Source organism: Pseudorca crassidens, chromosome 6, assembly GCF_039906515.1.
Source record: "Pseudorca crassidens isolate mPseCra1 chromosome 6, mPseCra1.hap1, whole genome shotgun sequence".
Lineage (NCBI taxonomy): Eukaryota > Metazoa > Chordata > Mammalia > Artiodactyla > Delphinidae > Pseudorca > Pseudorca crassidens.
The window spans coordinates 911,290-929,391 of NC_090301.1; the positions used below are offsets into that span (position 1 = coordinate 911,290).

Genomic DNA, 18,102 nt, shown 5'->3' on the forward strand with positions numbered 1-18,102 from the left:
TATAAAGATAAAAAGTCAGTTCAGCATGAAGACATAAAATACTAATTTGTGTGCTCCTAAAAATAGGAATTCAAAATATATGAAGCAAAAGTAGACAGAACTAAAGATAGAAATAGACAATTCCACAATCATAGAGATTTAAATGTCATTAATAGAACAAGTAGACAAAAAAAATATCAAACTAATAAAGCAAACAAACTAATAAACCCCATAAGGACACAGAAGACTTAAACAACAGTATCAAGCAACTTGACTTAACTGATATTTATAGGCACTACACTCAACAATGGCATAATACACATTCTTTTTACATGAACATGGAATGTTCAACAAAATAGCTAATATGCTGGGCCATACAGCATGCTTCAATACATTTAAATCTGTTCAAATAATATGGAGTATATTTTCTGACCTTATTGGAATTACATTAGATGTTGATAATAATTAGATACTTAGGAAATTCCCACATTTGGAAATTAGGTAATATATGTCTAAATAATCCATGGGTCAAAGAAGAAATCACACAGAGAATGAGAAAATAGTTTGAACTGAATGATAATAAAAACACAACAGGCAAAATTATTAGAATGCAGAAGAAACAGCCACAAGACCAAGTAGGAAATCTGAATAGCCCTATATCTAATAAATAATTAAATTTTTATCAAAACTTTTCTCACAAAGAAAACTCCAGACTTAAATGATTTCACTAGTGAATTCTACCAACATTTAAGGAAGAAACAGAAATTTTAAAACACTTTCAGGACATAGAAGAGGAGGGAACACCTCCCAACTTATTTTGTGAGGCCAGCATAACCCACATTCCAAATCTGACAAAAAACATTATGAGAAAAAAAATTATAGACTAATGTTCCTCATGAATATGGATGTCAAAATCCTTAAAAAACATTATGAAATTGTTTATCTCAGGTATGCAAGGTTGTTTTAACATTAAAAAATAAACCAATATAATTAGCTGTATTAACAGAATAAGAATGATGGCATGATCATCTTAATTCATTCAGGGAACACATTTAACAGAATTCAAAACCCATTCATAATTAAAAAAAAAAATCTCAGCATGCTAGGAATAAAAGAGAGCTTCCTCAATCCGATAAGAGGCACCTATGAAAAGCCTATAGATAACATCACACTTCATGGTGAAATATTGAATTCTTTCCTCGTAGTTGAGTTTGGTAGGAGGATGGCCACTCTCACTACTTCTTTTCAATTTTGTTCTGTAGGTCTTTAGCCAGTGAATTAAGAGAAGATGAGATAAAAGTCACTGAGATCAGAAAGGAAGTAAAACTGTTGTTATTCACAGATAACATGATTATGTACATGTAAAACCCTGGCGCTTATCAATGAATTTGTCAAGGTTGCATGACTGAAAGTTAATCAACGAGATTATATTTCTATATACTAGTAATGGACATAGGAAAATGAAATTAAAACAGCAAGGCACAATATCAAAACTAGGAATTAATTTAATCAAAGACGTGCAAGACCTCTACACTGAAAACTACAAAACACAGCTGAGAGGAATTAAGTAAAGAAAAAAATGGAGAGATATACCATGTTCATGGAGGGACAACTAGATACAGTTAAGATGTCCAGTCTTCTCAAATTGATCTATAAATTCAACACAATCCCAGTCAAGGTTCTACCAGGCTTTTTTGGGTATAGAAATTGACAATCTAACCCTAAAATGTATATGAATATGCAGAGGTTTGAGAACAGCCAAACAACCTTGAAAAGAAGGATAAGACGGGGACACTCACATTACTTAATTTCAAGACATTAAAAAGCTACAGGGGGCTTCCCTGGTGGCGCAGTGGTTGGGAGTCCGCCTGCCGATGCAGGGGACACGGGTTCGTGCCCCGGTCCGGGAGGATCCCACGTGCCGCGGAGCGGCTGGGCCCGTGAGCCATGGCCGCTGAGCCTGCGCGTCCGGAGCCTGTGCTCTGCAACGGGAGAGGCCACAGCAGTGAGAGGCCCGCGTACCGCAAAAAAAAAAAAAAAAAAAAAAAAAAAAAGCTACAGGAATGAAGACAGTGCAGTTTTGGTGAAAGGATGAACACATAGATCAGTTTGCACAGATCAACAATATGATCTGGGCACATATATGCACATGTATGATCGATTTATTTTCAACAAGTTGCCAAGATAATTCAAGGAGAAAAGGAAAGTCTTTTTGAAAATTGGTGCTGGGACAACTGGATATTAGTATGAAAAATAATGGACTTCAGTTCCTATTCATACCACACACCTGACTTCAGTTCCTATTTCATACCACACACCTGTGGTTCTCACACCGTAATGTGCATCAGCGTCACTGGGAGGGATAATTAAAATCCAGATTTCTGGGCCCCACCCACAGAGTTTCAGATTCAGTAGGTTTGGGGAGGGCAGCTGAGAATTTGCATTTTAAACAAGTTCTCAAGAGATACGAATGCTGCTGGTCTGAGGAACACACTTTGAGAACCACTGCTGTACAGAAAAATCAACTTGTAATGGATCATAGACCTAAGAGCTAGATGAAAACAGAGCAGGATATTGTCTCGTCCTTGGGCTAGGCAAAAATTTTTCAGACAGCCCCTAGAAAACACTAACCATAAATTTTTTTAAAACTTGGTAAACTGAATTTTGCCAAAGTTAAACTTTTCTGTCCATCAAAAATACCATTAAGAAAATGTATATTTAAAAAAAAAAAAAAAAGGGATTCCCTGGTGGCGCAGTGGTTGAGAGTCCGCCTGCCGATGCAGGGGACACAGGCTCATGCCCCGGGCTGGGAAGATCCCACATATTGCGGAGCGGCTGGGCCCATGAGCCACGGCCGCTGAGCCTGCGCGTCCGGAGCCTGTGCTCCGCAACGGGAGAGGCCACAACACTGAGAGGCCCGCGTACCACCCCCACCAAAAAAAAAAAGAAAATGTATAGGCGAGTCACAGAAACGTGAGTACATCTGTCTGGCAAAGTACTTTTATCCAAGATATACGAACTCCTACATATCCATAACCGAAATATGAAAACCCAATAAAAATAGGCAATAGACTTGAATAGATATCTGACAAAATAAGGTATATGAATATTTAGGAAGCACATGAAAATGTGCTTAATGCCATCTGTTATCAGAAAATGCCAATTAAAACCACAATGGCGTATCACTTCACACACACAGAATAGCTAAAAAGTAAAGACGGATGATGCCAAATGTTGACGAGGCAGAGGAGCGGCTGGAAGCCTCCCACGCTGCTGGTGAGTAAAATGATAGAACCACTTTGGAAGACCGCTTGCCGGTTTCTTATAAAGTTCAACACACACCTACCCAGTGACTCCACAATTGCACACCTATGTATTTACTCGAGAGAAATGAGAACATCCACACGTGACTTGACCATGAATGCTCATCGCAGTCTTGTCCACTCCCCAAATGGAAAGAACCCAGAAGTCCAGCAGCGGGTGAATGGATAAGCAAGCGTGGTTTATCCGAATGATAGAATATTACTATGCAGTCAAAAGGAAGGAGCTCTTGATACACCAAAGAACAGGGATGGCTCTCAAAGACGTCATGTTGAGGGAGAGAAGCCGGGCTCAAAAGAGTCTATGCCCCATGGCTCCATTTACAGCAAGGTCTAAAACAGGTCAGGGCAGAGGCCACCTGGGTGGCCGTGACAGGAGGGAGCCTGCTGGGCTGGTGGAGACACTTTGCTTACAACTGTCAAAAACTGTGCACTGGCTTACTGAGTGTAGTCACCCTCTGACTAAAAAAAGAGGAAAAGATGACCCCAAAAAGGCTAGGACAGTCTGAGAAACAGAAAGAGGCTGGACTGAGTCCCAAAGGTGACAGACCATGAAGTCTGAATGCCACTGGGGGCCGGAGACGCTGCAGAGACAGGGTTTCCATGTGGACCGACAAGGCTGATGTCAGGAGAAAGCAAAGGTGCTGCAGTGTCTCGTCCCAGGGAGTCTGACCTCCTCCATGGAAGATCCATGTCAGCAGATTTGGGAATGAACGCAGGAATGCAAGAGCGAGTGAGTGACGGGGCAGCTCTTTTGTGTGGATGTGGTCCAGGAAGGAGAGAAACAAGACAACGGAGGAGGAGTGAAGCCTTCCCCCCGAGCTTGTGAGCATCAGTGGGCCCGAGGCCTTCGACCCTCTGACCAGCGGAGAACCCAGCCCCCGGATGTTGGGGACAGGCCTGATGTAAAGGTCCTTCTTTGTGTGTCCCTCCCCCGTTCCCCGCCTCCCAGCCCTGCGGAGACGGCTTCGAATCAGCCACGTCAGGCAGCATTGCAGTTAGAAAGCGCTGGTGCTGACATGCATCCTGAACCAGCGTGACTTCCAAAGGTGCCGTGTGCCCGGCTGCCCCAGAGGCAGCGGTGGTCCTGCTGGGTGGGCCTGGGGGCCCGGGGCCCCGCGGACCCCTCACCTGGCCCACCTGCTCCAGCTGCCGCCAGAGAGGCAGGGAGGGGCCCATGTGCAGGCCCCGCCCCCACACCCTCAGCCCCCAAGTCCAGGAGGGGAGAAGGCGGGGAGAGCACGGGTGAAGGGAGGGCCCTGAGCTCAGGGGAGCAGGGTGGGGGCAGGAACTCACAGCCACGCTGGGGAAGCGAGGCTCAGGCAGGGTCCGTCCCCCTGGGCCCTTGTCTCACCTGCAGGACCAGGTGGCTCAGGGAGCCTTTGTCCCGAGCCAGCCCCGCCATCAGGGCAGCCATGTCAGCCAGGGAGTGTCTCTGCTCCACCCCCTCCGCCTTGAGCTGGCACACGAGCAGTTCCAGGTTGGTTTTGCTGGACTCGGCCTGGGGGGTGGAGGGAGGGCAGAGGGCACCCCAGCGGGGAAGCCAGGGAGGGACTTTCAGGTTCATGGGCAGAGCTTCCGCTGGGCAGAGCTGTTAGCGCCGGGGAGGGAGTGAGCCCCGCATCACGGAGGTGTGTGAGCCGGCGCTCTGGGTGGGGCCTGGTGGAAGGGGGCCCACGGTGGTGAGGCCTCTGGGGCAGACGGTGGCCCCCGGGTACAAGGCTGCAGCCAGGAGAGGTGACAGGGCGACCGAGGGAGGGGGCACCCTGAGAGAAGGTGTGCCCAGCGCAGGTGGGCCGGTGCCCACTGGCCAGGGACCCAGGAGGCCGCCGCTGAGTTTGGGGGCTCTGGGGATGGCCTGAGGGCCCAGGCAGCGGGGAGAGAGGAGTAGAAGTCGTACCTGGGCCAGGGCCCTGCGCAGAACCTCCGCCTCACTCTGCAGGACGTCCCTCTGCAGCCGTGCTGTGTTCAGCACCTCCTGGGCCGACACCAGCTCCTTCTTGAGCCCCGAGACCTTCTCCTCCAGCTGCTCCAGGCGCCCTTGACTGAGACCCGGAAACCAGAGGGCGCTAGGTCACCTCAGGGCGAGACGGGGGCCGGCAGGCAGGGCAGCTCCCTCCAAGCCCAGGGGCCCCAGAGGAGCGCGGCTCGCCCTGCAGGCCAGGAACCGCTGAGCCCTTTCTGGCTGGAGGTGGCACTGTCAGCAGAGGCCTGGCCCACACGCCTGGGTGAGCAGCGCGGCACACACGCTGGGGCACCCATCTCGGCTGGGCCCAGGGTGGTGGATTTGCCCCGGGGTGGCGCTGGGCCGGGCTTGGAGTGGGTGTCTGGGTGGCGGTGGGGGCCGGCCGCCGTGGGCGGGGCCTGCTGTCTCGCTAGGCACCCCGACCCCTGAGACGAGGCTGGTGCAGAAGAGGTCGCATCAGCAGCTGAGGACGCGGGGCCCAGAGGGGACAGGACAGCCCGCTGGTGGCGGCGCGGCGCCCCTGCCGTCCAGCTCCCTCCGGCCCTGCAGGCCCTGCTTCACCAGCTCCGCCTTCTGCCCCGCCCCCCGCAGGAGGCTTCTCTGCAGCCCCGCGCGCCTGGCCTCCGGACTCTGCCGCTCCCTGTCGGAAACATCCATCTCCCCCTCAGCTCCTCCACGCCCCTCCCGAGCTGCCTCCTCTCTGGGAGCAGGGGAGGAGAAGCCGGGGGTCCCGGGCGTGCAGCGGGGAGGGGACCCCAGGGATCCAAAAGCCCTGGAGGGCCTTGCGCCCGGGGTGTCCCTGCCCTCGGCCTCTGCACCTGCAGAACCCAGCGGGGAAGAGGGGCGCCTGCCCGACGGGAACCCCACAGCTCCAGGTCTGCTTGCGCTGCTGACCTCCCCTGACTGCTGAGCCTTGTCAAAGCTGTGCTCGCTGCTGACCCGCCCCCGTCGCCCCGGCCAGGTCCCCTCTGCCGGTCACCCACCAGCCAGGGCTGCAGTCTCAGCAGCTCTCTCCCGGCCGTGCTCTGAAGCACCGAGTCCTGAGGCCCCATTTCCCAAATGTCCCTGGGATTCAGCCCCTCCTTCCCCGGTGCTGAGGGGCCGCTCCAGCCTGCCCTCCACCCCCCTGGCCCTAGGACGCTGCAGCCAGATCAGCCCTGCCAAAGCCACGGCTGTGAGGGCGGCGTCGCTGCCAACGGCTCCCCCGCGGCCCCTGTGACCTCTGCTCCTTGGCGTGGTGAGGGGGCCCCGCCTGCCTTGCTTTGCGCCCCACACCTGCTCCTGTCTCCCCCTGGCAAAGCTCTTCCCGCCCCCCGGGGGCCCCCGCTGGCTCCTCCGCTCCCGGGCCCCTGTGCCAGGCTGAACCCGCCTGCTCCCATCTCTTTGCCCATCTCCCGTGTGTTTCTCCAGAGCGGGACCGGGATGAATTTTTTCTTTGGACCTCCTGTCTCAGAACCAAGTGCGCTGTCAGGACACCCGGAGAAGGGGCGGCCCCGAGGGACCTGCAGTCCCAGCCCCCGGGGTGAGCGAGGGGAAGCACAGGAGGTGGTCCTGTCTGCCCCTGCGTCGCTCCCTCCTGCAGGAAGCCTTCCTGGGCCGCCAGCCCACTCCCCGCCCCATCTCCCGGCTCGGGCAGTGTGTGGATTTGGGAAGGCCCACCGAGCCTCTCACTCAGGACTATAAATCCTGGGGGATTCTCGTTCCAGGTCCTTCACCCCCACCAGCCCCAGGGCAGTAAGACGTGCACAGAAGAATCCAGACAGCCTCACGGCCGACTGCACCACGGAACAGCAGAGCCGCAGGACACGCCAGGAGGGCACGCTGGGCCACCCCAGCAGATGGGGCCAGAGTTGGGGTTTTATGGACCACCTGTGAAGGCTGGGTACGACCCCCGGAGGAGTCCTGGCTGCCAGCGGGGAGGTGGGAGAGAGCACAGCCTGCTCCCAGGAGGGGAGTGTGGAAATGGGCCGGGCGGCCGGGAGCCTGGGATGCAGGCCAAGGGGCAGGCACGTGCTCAGCCTGGGCTTTGGGAGGGTGAGTCCTGGGGAGACACAGCCCAGACGGGCCCAGACGAGGGAAGAGGGGCTGTGCTCAGTGCAGGCAGGGGCTGGGGGGTGAAGGGGCGAGGAGGCAGCCTTCGGGCCAGGAGTACTTCCTGTCCGGGAGATGGCCCTCACTTCTCCTGCGGGGGGCATCGTGGAGAAGGTGAGCCCAGCCCTCCAGCCTCACCTTCCCCGGAGCTTGCTGGACTCCCGGCAGCGCTTCGCCTCCAGCTTGCCCAGGAGGTCCTGGCGCTCCCGGGCCTGCTCCTGCCTCAGCTCCTGCAGGAGCCTCCGCGAGGCCCGCAGCTCCCGCTGGCTCTCGGACAGCTGCTCGTGGAGCCCGGCGGCCGCTGCCTCGGAGGACTCCAGCCGCCGGCGCAGCTCCTGCCCGCGAGTGGGAGCGTGGCGTGAGCCCCGTGGCCTGGCCAGGCCTTCGACCACAGAAGCCAGCGGGGCTCCCGACTGCCCGAGAAAGGATGCACTTCAGACCGGAGACCCTGCCGGGGTGTGGGGTCCAGGGGCAGGCGCCTGGTGGGCCTTGTGGCTTTGCTCCGGTGGGGACGGGGCACAGCGTTGCCTCTGTGGCCGCCCACCTGCTCCCGTAGCCGCCGCCTCTCAATGACCACCTGCACAGCCCGCAGCGCAGGGTCCAGGGCGGCCGGGGAGCACGCCCGTGGCGGGGACGCGGCCCGTGGGGGGGACGCGGCCCGTGGGGGGCTCCTTGGTTGGCCCCGCGCCTCCTGGCCTTCGGTGCTGCCGCTCCAGGCTGGCTCCGGGCACCCCGCGTCTGCCTTCGCCACCTTCAGGGCGCAGGGAGGAAGGGGTAGAGGGGAGAGAGCGCAGGGCTGAGGTCGGACGGGTCCTTCCAGAGCATCTCCCGGGCCTGCTCGAAGCACCAGGACCCTGCAGCCCCTCCGCTGCTCCACGCGGGAAGGACCCGGGACGGGCCCGCACCTTTGTGATGCTGTCCGAGGTGAGCTGCAGGGATTCCACCTCAGCCCTCAAGTCTCCCGGGGCCGGCCGGCCTCCACTGTGACGGGACTCCTGCTGGCGGGGGGGGGGAGGCTGCTCAGCGGGCCCGGGTTCCCCCACCGCGAGCCGCCCCTCTCCCAGTGCCACGCACCAGTTCCTGAACCTCCGTTCTGAGAGAGGAGATGGTTTCCTCCTTGTCCGCGTTCTGCTCTGTGAGCTTCCGCACCAGCAACGTCTGCTCCCAGAGTCTGGAGAGAAGTCGGGGTGGGGTCGTCAGTGCACAGAACAGAGGCTGGGGCACCGGCGGGCCCTGGAACCCCCCGGCCCCGTCGGCCACCTCCTGGGGTGTGGCCTGCCTGCTGGCTTCGGCCGCCTCTGCCTGCGTGGACCTTAGTCCCGCTCCAGTCAGACGCCTGTCTTCTGCTCTAGAACCTGCAGTGGCTCCCGCTGTCTCAGGGTAGAGCGCAGAGCCCGAGTGCAGCACTCAGGGCCCCCGCTCTGACCCTGACTCAGCTCTCCAGCCCCACAGCGTGGCTTCCCAAGGCCCTGCTCTGTCTTTGGGGTGTGGCAGGTGCCGTGCTCACCTCTGGGCTTTTGTCCCGGCTGGTTCCTCTGCCTGGAACTCCTCTGCCACCGTAAGTCTAATGGTGTCATTGTCTTTCCTTCCCGGGACCGCCTTCTTCTCAAAGGCCCCTGGCTGCCCCCCAGCACCCGGGCCTCCCTTCCCGTGGGCCCAGAGCCCTCGGCTCAGGCCCCGGGCGCTGAACCCTCGGGCTGCGCTAGACCGCCCGTGCCCCCGGGCCCGCCGCGGCTCTCCTCCGGGCCGGCTCCAGTGTGTTGGACTCGCTGACTCCGAGGGCGTTCGTGACCCCGTGAGCCCCAGGTCCCGTGGAACAGAGGCCCGTGGCAGCGTTAGGAGCTGCCTCCTGCTTCCTGCAGAAGCTGTCCTCACAAGACCTTCGAGCACCACACGTGAGTTCCGTGTCCAGAACCTCCCACGATAACCGGGGGTGGACCCCGGCCCCTCTGGGGGCCCTCAAAACAGGCGCCCACCCCTGAAAGGATAGGCCTTTTAGGTCTGAAAATTCCACTTCTGGAAGCAGCCATGGGGGCAGTGTCCACAGAGACGCGCCCAGCCGCAGGGCGCTAGCGCTGCCTCCAGGGCATGGTGGGTAAGGAGAACTGGACCCTCCTGCCTTTGCCACGAGGTGGCGATTATGAGCCGTGGGCGGCTTCAGGGCAAGTGCCCCGGTGTCAGGGTGTGGGGTGAAATCAGGAGTTACAACTGCATGTGAGCAAAGTCCCAGACCCGCGGCCGCAGGGCAGATGGGTGGGCGTGGCAACCCGCCCCCGCCCCCCACCCCTGACCTCCTGCACCCACCTGGCCTGGAGTGCCACCTTCTCGGCGTCCCAGCGACCCTGCAGCTGCAGCATCTCCCGCACCTTGTCCTGCAGCTGCTGCTCCAGGGCGCTGGCTGTGCGGCTGGCCGTCAGCCGCAGGTTGGAGCCGAGGTTCAGGCAGGCCGTGTGCAGGCGCTGGGCCGTCCTGGCCGCGTCCACTCGCATGTCAGCGAGGCCCCTGGGAGACAAGGGCGGCACTCCGCTGAGCCTCGGGGCTGCCTGTGGCTCGGCCTGGAGGCTCCACGCTGGGCGGCAGGGGCAGGGTCTGGTGACAGGCCTGCGGCAGACCCCTCCCGTGCCGTCCTCAGGGGAGGCCCCGCCGGGTGGCATCTCGGAGGGGCGGGGGTAAGCGGGGAATGGGCCAGGCCGGACAGGACAGGCTGTCCACCTTGAGCAGCACTTCCACCCTCTGAGCCTCAGGGGCCCAGGGTGGACCGTTGGAGGTTCTCGGCAAGGGCAGGGGGGAAGCCAGAGTCCCTGCGGGTGGATCCGGCCCCTGGCGCTGCATCTCCCTAGCTGGCCTGCCTCTCTTCTCTCCCCTGCACCCTTGCCTGCCTCACTCTGTCCATCCGTCCATCTCGTCCACTGCCCACCTCTGCTGCCGTCTCCACCACTCCCATCGGGCCCCCCGTGGGAGGAGTGTGGTGGGCCCGATGCCTGGGCCTCAGGTGCCCTTCTCCCCGACCCTGATGGCGCCCACGCCTGGCTGTGTGGGCAGGGTGGCTGGCACGCACCTCTCGGTGGCTGCACGCAGCTCAGCCAGGTGTCCACGGAGGGCTGTGACCTGTCTCTGCAGGAGGAGGACATCCTGGTGTCCCACCGCGCAAGTACGCTGGGTCTGAAAGCAAGAGGCTTGCGTCCACTGCAGGCGGAGGCCAGGCGCTGAGGGGTGAGGGGAGCCCTGCGGCCCCATTCACCCGCCCCACAATCCGGTCCTCCGGCTCCAGGCAGGCGGAGTGCAGCCCCTCATCACTACCCTCCTGCATGCGGCGCCTACCCCACTGGCTTACCTTCCTGAGCAATGCAACTCGCCCCCGTCCCCGGGGGCAGCGCTTTGCTCCCCTCCCCAAAGGACCTGGGGAGGGGACCACTCCCAGGTCCAGAACCAGGACCCACTCAGCCTGGTTCCCCCAGTGGGGCCGTGGGCGGCACTCAGCTCCCGCCCTCCAGCTGGGGGGTTGGGAGCACGACACAAGGAAACAGACCTTGCCTTCTCCAGGACCTAGAGAGCAGCGCTTACTCTCGGAGGGCCCCTAGGACGTCGGGAGTGGGGCCTGGCCCTTCAAGGTGGCAGGGAGGCAGAAGCCTCTGCCAGTAGGAGCCCATGCAGTGGTAGGGGTGGGGGAGCCACCCTGAGAACAGGCGGAGTGAACAAGGTTGTAAGGTGCAGCGAGAGCCCAGCGCTGGGCTGTGAACGGGGAGGGGACGGGGTGGAGAGTTGGGGGCAGGAGTGGGATGGGGTCACGTGCGGTCAGCGGCGCCAGCCTTGCAGGGAACTAGCCGAAGGCCAGAAGGTCCTGAGTCTCCCCACCACCGTCCCAGCCCCTGCACTGGGCTGTGTCCTGAACACTGACCTCCAGGGCCCCCCGGGGGGCTCACCACCACGCCCAGTGCTTTCCGGTGCTCCCAGGGCCCCTCCTGCCTGGTACAGCCCCACCCGCGGCTTTTCAATGTTGCTTCAAACAAAGCACTTTCACGTCCTGCCGGTCCTCCAGCTCCGGACCCACACGCTCACCTGCTACTTCGTGAAGCCTTTGCCGATCGCCTCCCCTGAGCCCCCATCTGAGGTGCCCCCCATCGAGCCCAGAAACACCTGCTGTGTACCTTGTGTAGGGAACGCCCTTTGCGCCTGGTGCCAGAGCCTTGTGTATGCTTGCACCCCACCCCCCAACCGTGACCATCAAAGAGCAGGGATTAGACATCCCTCCTGCTGACACGAAGAGCGACTCCTGTCCCGCCTGCCCACTAAGACACTGGAATACTTGGGATTCCACACTTTACGACTTCTTGAACGCAAGGCTGGGCGGCCGGTATGGTAAGGGACACGCAAGCCAGGAACCAGGAAAGTCAGGGACTCTAGGGGGCTCGCCAAACAGTAACTTGAACACGTTTCCTTGACCACAGGGGCTCTGGGGACAGAGAGGAAAGCTTAAGGTCCACCCAAGGGGGAGTCTGCTCACATGTGGACGTGATCCCCCAAGCTGCACTCCAAGTAAGGTGTGCTAGAGATGGGCGAATCAGCACACACGTGCGCACGCACACACACGCAAACGCGCACGTACACAGCTGCTTGCAGGGTGCTATAACGAGGTGCCGTGGACAGTGAACAAGCGTGCACACGCACACACACACACACGCACACACACATGCACACACACACCTGCCTGCAGGGCGCTGTAAAGAGGTGCAGTGTCCCCCACAATTCACATGTTGGAACCTAATCCCCAACGTGATGGTATTTGGAGGTGGGGCTTTCCAGTTCCACCTTCAGGATTGGTGTTAGTGTCCTTATAAAAGAGGCCCCACGAGGATCCAGTCCCTTCTGCCATGTGAGCTTACAGCCAGGAGGTATCGTCTGTGACCAGGAAGCGCTCTTCACCAGACGAAGGACCTGGCGCTTTGATCTTGGACTTCTAGGCTCCAGAGCTGTGAGAAGTAAATGTCTGTGGACAAGCCCCCAGGCTGGGGTATTTCTGCTACAGTGGCCTGGAGGGACCAAGACAGTAAGGAAAAAATCTCCCTGTGGTTTTGGAACCACAAGTTAGCCTTGGTGCAGTTTTCAGCCTGGATTCACAAAACCTGGGTGGTTTAAAAAAAACAATAAAGCTGAAAATTTACTTCAATGTGGTCCAAAGGTCGTCAGAGCCCCTGAGAACCCGACCTAAGCAAATGGCAGTCCTTTCTGGAGCACACCACGTTCATTCCAGGTTTCAAACAATTTTCAGAGTCCCAAGGATAACATGCAGGTCTTAGGTAAAAATTTTTTTTAAAAACCACCAAAGACACAAGGAAACACAGCACCATGACCACGACCTAGCAGAAACAATAGACTCACACCTTGAAGAAGTTCAGATGTTAGAACGTCAGACCCAGACTACAAAATAACTGTTTCCTAATATGCATCAGCAAACACACGAGAGGCTTGAAAGTACCAGTTAAGAGTGAGATAGCTGGAAAATATCCAGAATAACGTCAGAATTGCTAAAGCTGAGAAACGCCACGTTTAGGATTCAAGCCTAACAGGCAGGTTTAAGGGCGGTTGGACCCCAGAGGAGCAAACTGATGACCAGGAGGGCAGATTCTACCTTCTATCTACCACGTAGACCAGGGGGAAGAAGGGAGGAAAGTCTGGGAGGTTAAGAAGCGTGGGAGGGAGCACGGGGATGGGTAAGGTCCACGGGGCGGGAGAGGACAGGGGAGAGCGGGACGCGGGTGACACTGAAGGAGGTGACGGCTGCTTGCCAAGGACAAGGGGAGCGCGGCATCTGATGAGTCCTCAGCAGGATAAACACAAAGAAACCCGCGCGTCTGCGGCGGGAAGCTGGCGGGAAGCTGGCAGGATGCAGTCACAGAGAGCGGCCGCTCACAGCGGCCACGGCAAGAGGACGACGGCCTCCGTGGCGGGCCAGCAGACAGAGGACGGGGGTCTCTAAGGCGCTGAGAGGAAGAGCCGCCGGCCAGCGGCCAAGGGGGAATAAAGACCCTCGATAAACCAGTGCCAAACTGGACGCGAGGCCCGTCTCCAGGGCATTTGTTTCCCTAGTGGCCAAGGCGGGGGCGTGATGTGTCTCCCACGTCTCCCCAACCCCACGTGGGAGCCCGGCCATCGACGACCACCCTGTGATGACAAGCGCATATTCCCTCTTGGCGTCCCGTCCCCGTGCAGGGGTGGCTGCAGCAGGAGGGGCCGCTCGGCTTCTGACTGGAGCAGCTGTCCAGCAGGAGGAGCCCTGTCCACACAGTGGGGTTGGGCCTCCCACCCCGCCCGATCCGTGTGGGCAGTGCCGAGACGGCCCCTCTGAGATGGGCTTGTCCGAGGGACACCTGTGCAGGGTCAGCCTGAGGCCCAGGCACCCGGGGACCAGCTCGGCCTCTGCTCCTGCCACGTCTGGGGAGAAATCCTGCCCATGGGGCCCGTGGCAGACGCCGGGAGGTCCGTGGGGACATCCAGGGACGATCGGAGCAGAGGTTGCAAGCCCAGCGGGGATGTGGACAGGCAGAGGCGTGGGGTGACCCGTCTCAAATATGTCCCCTACCTCAAGCTGGACGTCCTGCCCCGGTGACCAGCCCGGGATGGTCAACACAGTATCTCCCCCCAGCAAGGCTGAGGCCTGGAGCCCCGTGCCGTGACCCCGTGCCCCAGGGCTGCGGGTTTCAGAAGAGGCTGCGTGGGCCCTGCTGGGCTGGCCAGGGAGTGGGGGGTTGTGGTGCGGCCCAGGCTCCTGTGTCTGACCCTGAGTTGGGCCTGCAGAGACTCTTCTCTCTAGAGCAGCTCGGCCACGCCAGAACCAGGGCTCGGCCCTCACTCTATTTTCCAAGCCCAGCCAGGCGTCCTTCTCTCAAAGCGGGGGTCTTCCCACGCAGTGTCCCCCACCCTGCAGACTAACGTGGCCAAGCCGAGTGGGGGACATGGTGTGGCGGGAGGCCAGGGGCCTTGCCCCCAGAAGGGGCCGTGGCAGAAGCCAGCTCTCCGTTTCCCTGTTCCTGCCCCCCACCCCGACCCCGGCCACGGGAACCAGACCAGGCATGCCCCTGCCCACGGGCGAGAGCCGGGGAGCACCTCTCTCTGGGTCCAGCGCTGCCTCTCCCGCAGCTCCAGCTCAGCCCGCAGGAGGAGCACGCTGTGCGTCGTCCCCGCCAGCTCCTCGGCCAGTCTGTCGTTGGCCTTCTTCATGTGTCCTAGCTGCTCCCGCAGGAGGGTGTTCACCTGGGAGAGGCCGGTGCTCCTGTACGGGTAGGGACGGAGCGGCGTGGCCATGGGCGGGTGGCCTCTCCCTACAGACATGCTCAGACAGCCGGGCCCCGAACCTCCTGGGCCCAGACGACCCCAGCTCGACTGTGCAGTGCCCAGACTGCCCCTAAGAGGCACTGGCCACCTGCAGCGGTCCTCAGTGGCCCCGCCAACGGGGGCCAGCCTCTGGGTGCCAGCCCGGCACGCCCCCTCCTGCCCTGACTCGCTTGCTCTCCCCACCTTCCGCCCCTCTGGGCTCCGCTGGCTCTGCCACACAACTGTGGCTGGCTCCTAACTCCAGGGGCTGGGAGACCATCAAGAGGCTTAGGGCTTGGGAGCCTGGCCGAGGGTACCAGGGCTGGGAAGGTACCCTGCCGCGCAGGGCGGGGGCAGAGGGAGTCAGGCCTGCCCCGTGGAGGGGGCAGCTCCTCTGGGACCGTGGGGGTCTCTCTCCACCCAGGGCAGGTCTGCATGTGGCTGCAGTCAGGGACCCCAAACCCTCTGGAGCCCGCACCTCCAGGCTAGCCGCGCGGCCACAGGGACTTCCTCTGCTCCTGTCTGCTCTGTGGGCATCAGCCTTCTCCTGGCTTATTTACCAACACCCTCCACCCCCCTGCTCCAAAACTGGTTTTCAAAATGCTTCTCAGCACTTTTCTTCCTTATCCAGAGTCCCTGAGGATGAACCAAGGCCGGGAAGTCTTCCACAAATGGCTTAACCTCCCCCAGGTCTGGAGACAGAGCTGGCCGTGGAGTGGGGGCTCATCCCTCCCGCTGGCCGCCCTGCAGGGAACGTGGAGAGATGCCCTTCCCTTCCGCGGCCGTGTCCTGGGGCTTGGGGCTACTTCCGGGGGCGCTGGGGTATGACACACACTTACCAACGGTGCACAAGTAAGCCCGATCATGAAATCAGAGCGGCTTGAAGCCAAAGGGGCCTGGGAGTCAGGGCCAGAGTGTGAAGTGGACTGGGACTGAGGGGAGAACCCTCGGGCCCCCCAGGATTGGCCAGGCCAGCCGAGGGCCAGGAGCAGCTCAGGCGGCCTTCCTGGAGTTCAGGCCAGAGCCCCGGCCTCAGCAGGCGGTGGGGGCCTGGGGTGACACACGAGGGCGCAGAGGGCCAGGGAGGCCCCATGACCTGTGGGACCTGCACTCTCGCCTGAGGCCCTTGGGGTGGTCCTCCTCCCCGTGCTGTCCCTCCCCGTGCTGCCCCTCCTCGTGCTCCTCCCCATGCTCCTCCTCCCCGTGCTCCTCCTCCCCATGCTGCCCCTCCCCGTGCTCCTCCTCCCCGTGCTGCCCCTCCCCGTGCTGCCCCTCCCCGTGCTGCCCCTCCCCGTGCTGCCCCGCCCCGTGCTGCTCCTCTCCGTGCTCCTCCTCCCCGTGCTGCCCCTCCCCGTGCTGCCCCTCCCCGTGCTGCTCCTCCCCGTGCTGCCCCTCCCCGTGCTGCCCCTCCTCGTGCTCCTCCTCCCCGTGCTGCCCCTCCCCGTGCTGCCCCTCCCCGTGCTCCTCCTCCCCGTGCTGCCCCTCCCTGTGCTCCTCCCCGTGCTGCCCCTCCCCGTGCTGCCCCTCCCCGTGCTGCTCCTCCCCGTGCTGCCCCTCCTCGTGCTCCTCCCCGTGCTGCCCCTCCCCGTGCTCCTCCTCCCCGTGCTGCCCCTCCTCGTGCTGCTTCCCGTGCTGCCCCTCCCCGTGCTGCCCCTCCCTGTGCTGCTCCGCCCCGCGCTGCCCCGCCCTGGAGCCACCTGGGAAGAGGTGTCAACAGCCCGACGGCACAGTGGCGTCCGCTGCGCAGTGACGGCCGAGCTCCCTGCTGCCCCACTGCCCTGCCTGCCTGGCCTCACCTCTGCTCGGCAGCCTCTAGCCGGCCGAGGGCTTCCTCCAGGTCGACGCTGTGCTTCTGCTCTGACCTCCGCAGCCGAGCCTCGGTGGCCTCCAGCCGGGCCTGCGGCTGGAGAGGGGCATTAACCCACCTGGCTGGACACTTCCAAGCCCAGCGGGCTGGGCAGCTTTGGCACAAAACCCTCCCAGGGACGGGTGAGAGGGCTCCCCTTGGGTCCCTAGTTGGGGCGGGGCCAGGCTGGGATAAGGGCTGGGGTCGAGCTGGGGTCAAGCTGGGTCTGCTAAGACGGGTCAGGCGGGCAGCCGTCCGTGCCATGGTCCTGTGCCATGTGCCCACGGCTGGCGGAGTGGGGGTCCAGGCTCTGGTCCGGCCACATAAGGGGCAGGATGGCCGAGATGCAGAGCAGGCCTGGGGTCACCCCCATGGGAGTGAGTGAGCGTAGGGTCCCGCCCCTGCAGCTGCCCTCCTGCCTGTGCTCGACCCTCCGTCTGCTCCCAGCCCCTCATCTAGCGGGTGGGTGGGTACCACACCCCCAGTAAGTGGGCCTGGCAGGGAGGGGAGCCCCCCAAATTGGGCCAGGTGGACCCCGAGCCTGCTGGAGCCTGAGCAGACGGGGACCCGGGGCTCTGAGGGGAAAAGGCAGTGCTGGGGGCCCCGACCCGAGGAGGCCGGCTGGTGGGGGGCTGAGGCAGGTAGGTCAGGAGAGCTGAAGGGCACCCTTGTGGCACGACATGGGGCCTGAGTACAGGGAGGTGAGTGGCCCCCGCAGCTACCAGTGGGATTGGAGAGGAGGGCCCGGGGGTCCAGCCGAGCCCAGGGGCCTGGGCGGGGGCTGGGAGTCTAGCCGGGATGGAGGTGCCCACGGAACCGTCACGCGGCCCCTGCTACCACCATCCGCCCGCCCATCTGCTTGGGGGAACCTGGGGAGGCTGGGCCCCTCTGCGGCCCTCACAAGGGCTGCTGAGCCGCCTGCCAGAGCTGGCACAGGCCTGAGTTCAGAGCTCACTGACTCACGAGGTTTCCTAATTGGCCGCGGGATTTCTGCGGCTTCTATTCCCATAGGGCCTCTAGTTCCCAACATCTCCCCACCCTGTGCTAGGAAGATCCCCGCCCCGCCCCGCGCAGGGCCCAGGGTGGGCGAGAGACGTTGTCCCCTCCGGGGATGAGGAGGGCCTTCCCAGTCTGCCCGGGGGTGGGGCTGGCGATGAGAACAGGTGTGACAGTTCCGGGTGGGGGCAGGGAGCCCCTCCCTCTGTGGGGCTGGTGACGCCGCCTATCCCAGGAAGCCCTCGGAACCCTCGAGGAGACGAGGCTGACCCAGGGCCCTTGGGCGTTCGGCACTGGTCACTGGTCATGCCGGAGAAAGACCTGAGTCAGGTCTCACCCAGCAATGGCAGCGTGGCCCTGGATAACTCGGACTAGCTCTGAGCCTCAGTTTTCTCATCTGGAAAGTGGAGTCATCTGCCCTGCCACGTAGACCAGGGGGACTCTGCAGACACAGGGGCTCCCAGTGTGCCACACTGTGGGCCGGGCACCCCAGCCCAGTCCTGCCTCAGAGGCCATCATGTCTTAGAGTGGCAGACATGGGACAGAGGCTCTGGCCTAGCAAGTTTCATCACTTTTCTGCCTCGGTTTCCCCA

At 60.8% G+C, this 18,102-nt stretch overlaps 1 protein-coding gene across 1 annotated transcript in view; it reads right to left on the reverse strand.

The window, feature by feature from the left end:
* CROCC2 (ciliary rootlet coiled-coil, rootletin family member 2) overlaps nucleotides 1–18,102 on the reverse strand; it is a 67,419-nt gene that overhangs the window by 36,621 nt on the left and 12,696 nt on the right. The window contains 11 exon segments of the mRNA XM_067739924.1: nucleotides 4,431–4,448; nucleotides 4,654–4,800; nucleotides 5,200–5,348; nucleotides 5,790–5,965; nucleotides 7,495–7,691; nucleotides 7,901–8,107; nucleotides 8,431–8,527; nucleotides 9,661–9,858; nucleotides 10,415–10,518; nucleotides 14,461–14,626; nucleotides 16,464–16,570. Coding sequence (XP_067596025.1) covers nucleotides 4,431–4,448; nucleotides 4,654–4,800; nucleotides 5,200–5,348; nucleotides 5,790–5,965; nucleotides 7,495–7,691; nucleotides 7,901–8,107; nucleotides 8,431–8,527; nucleotides 9,661–9,858; nucleotides 10,415–10,518; nucleotides 14,461–14,626; nucleotides 16,464–16,570 — 1,566 coding nt within the window.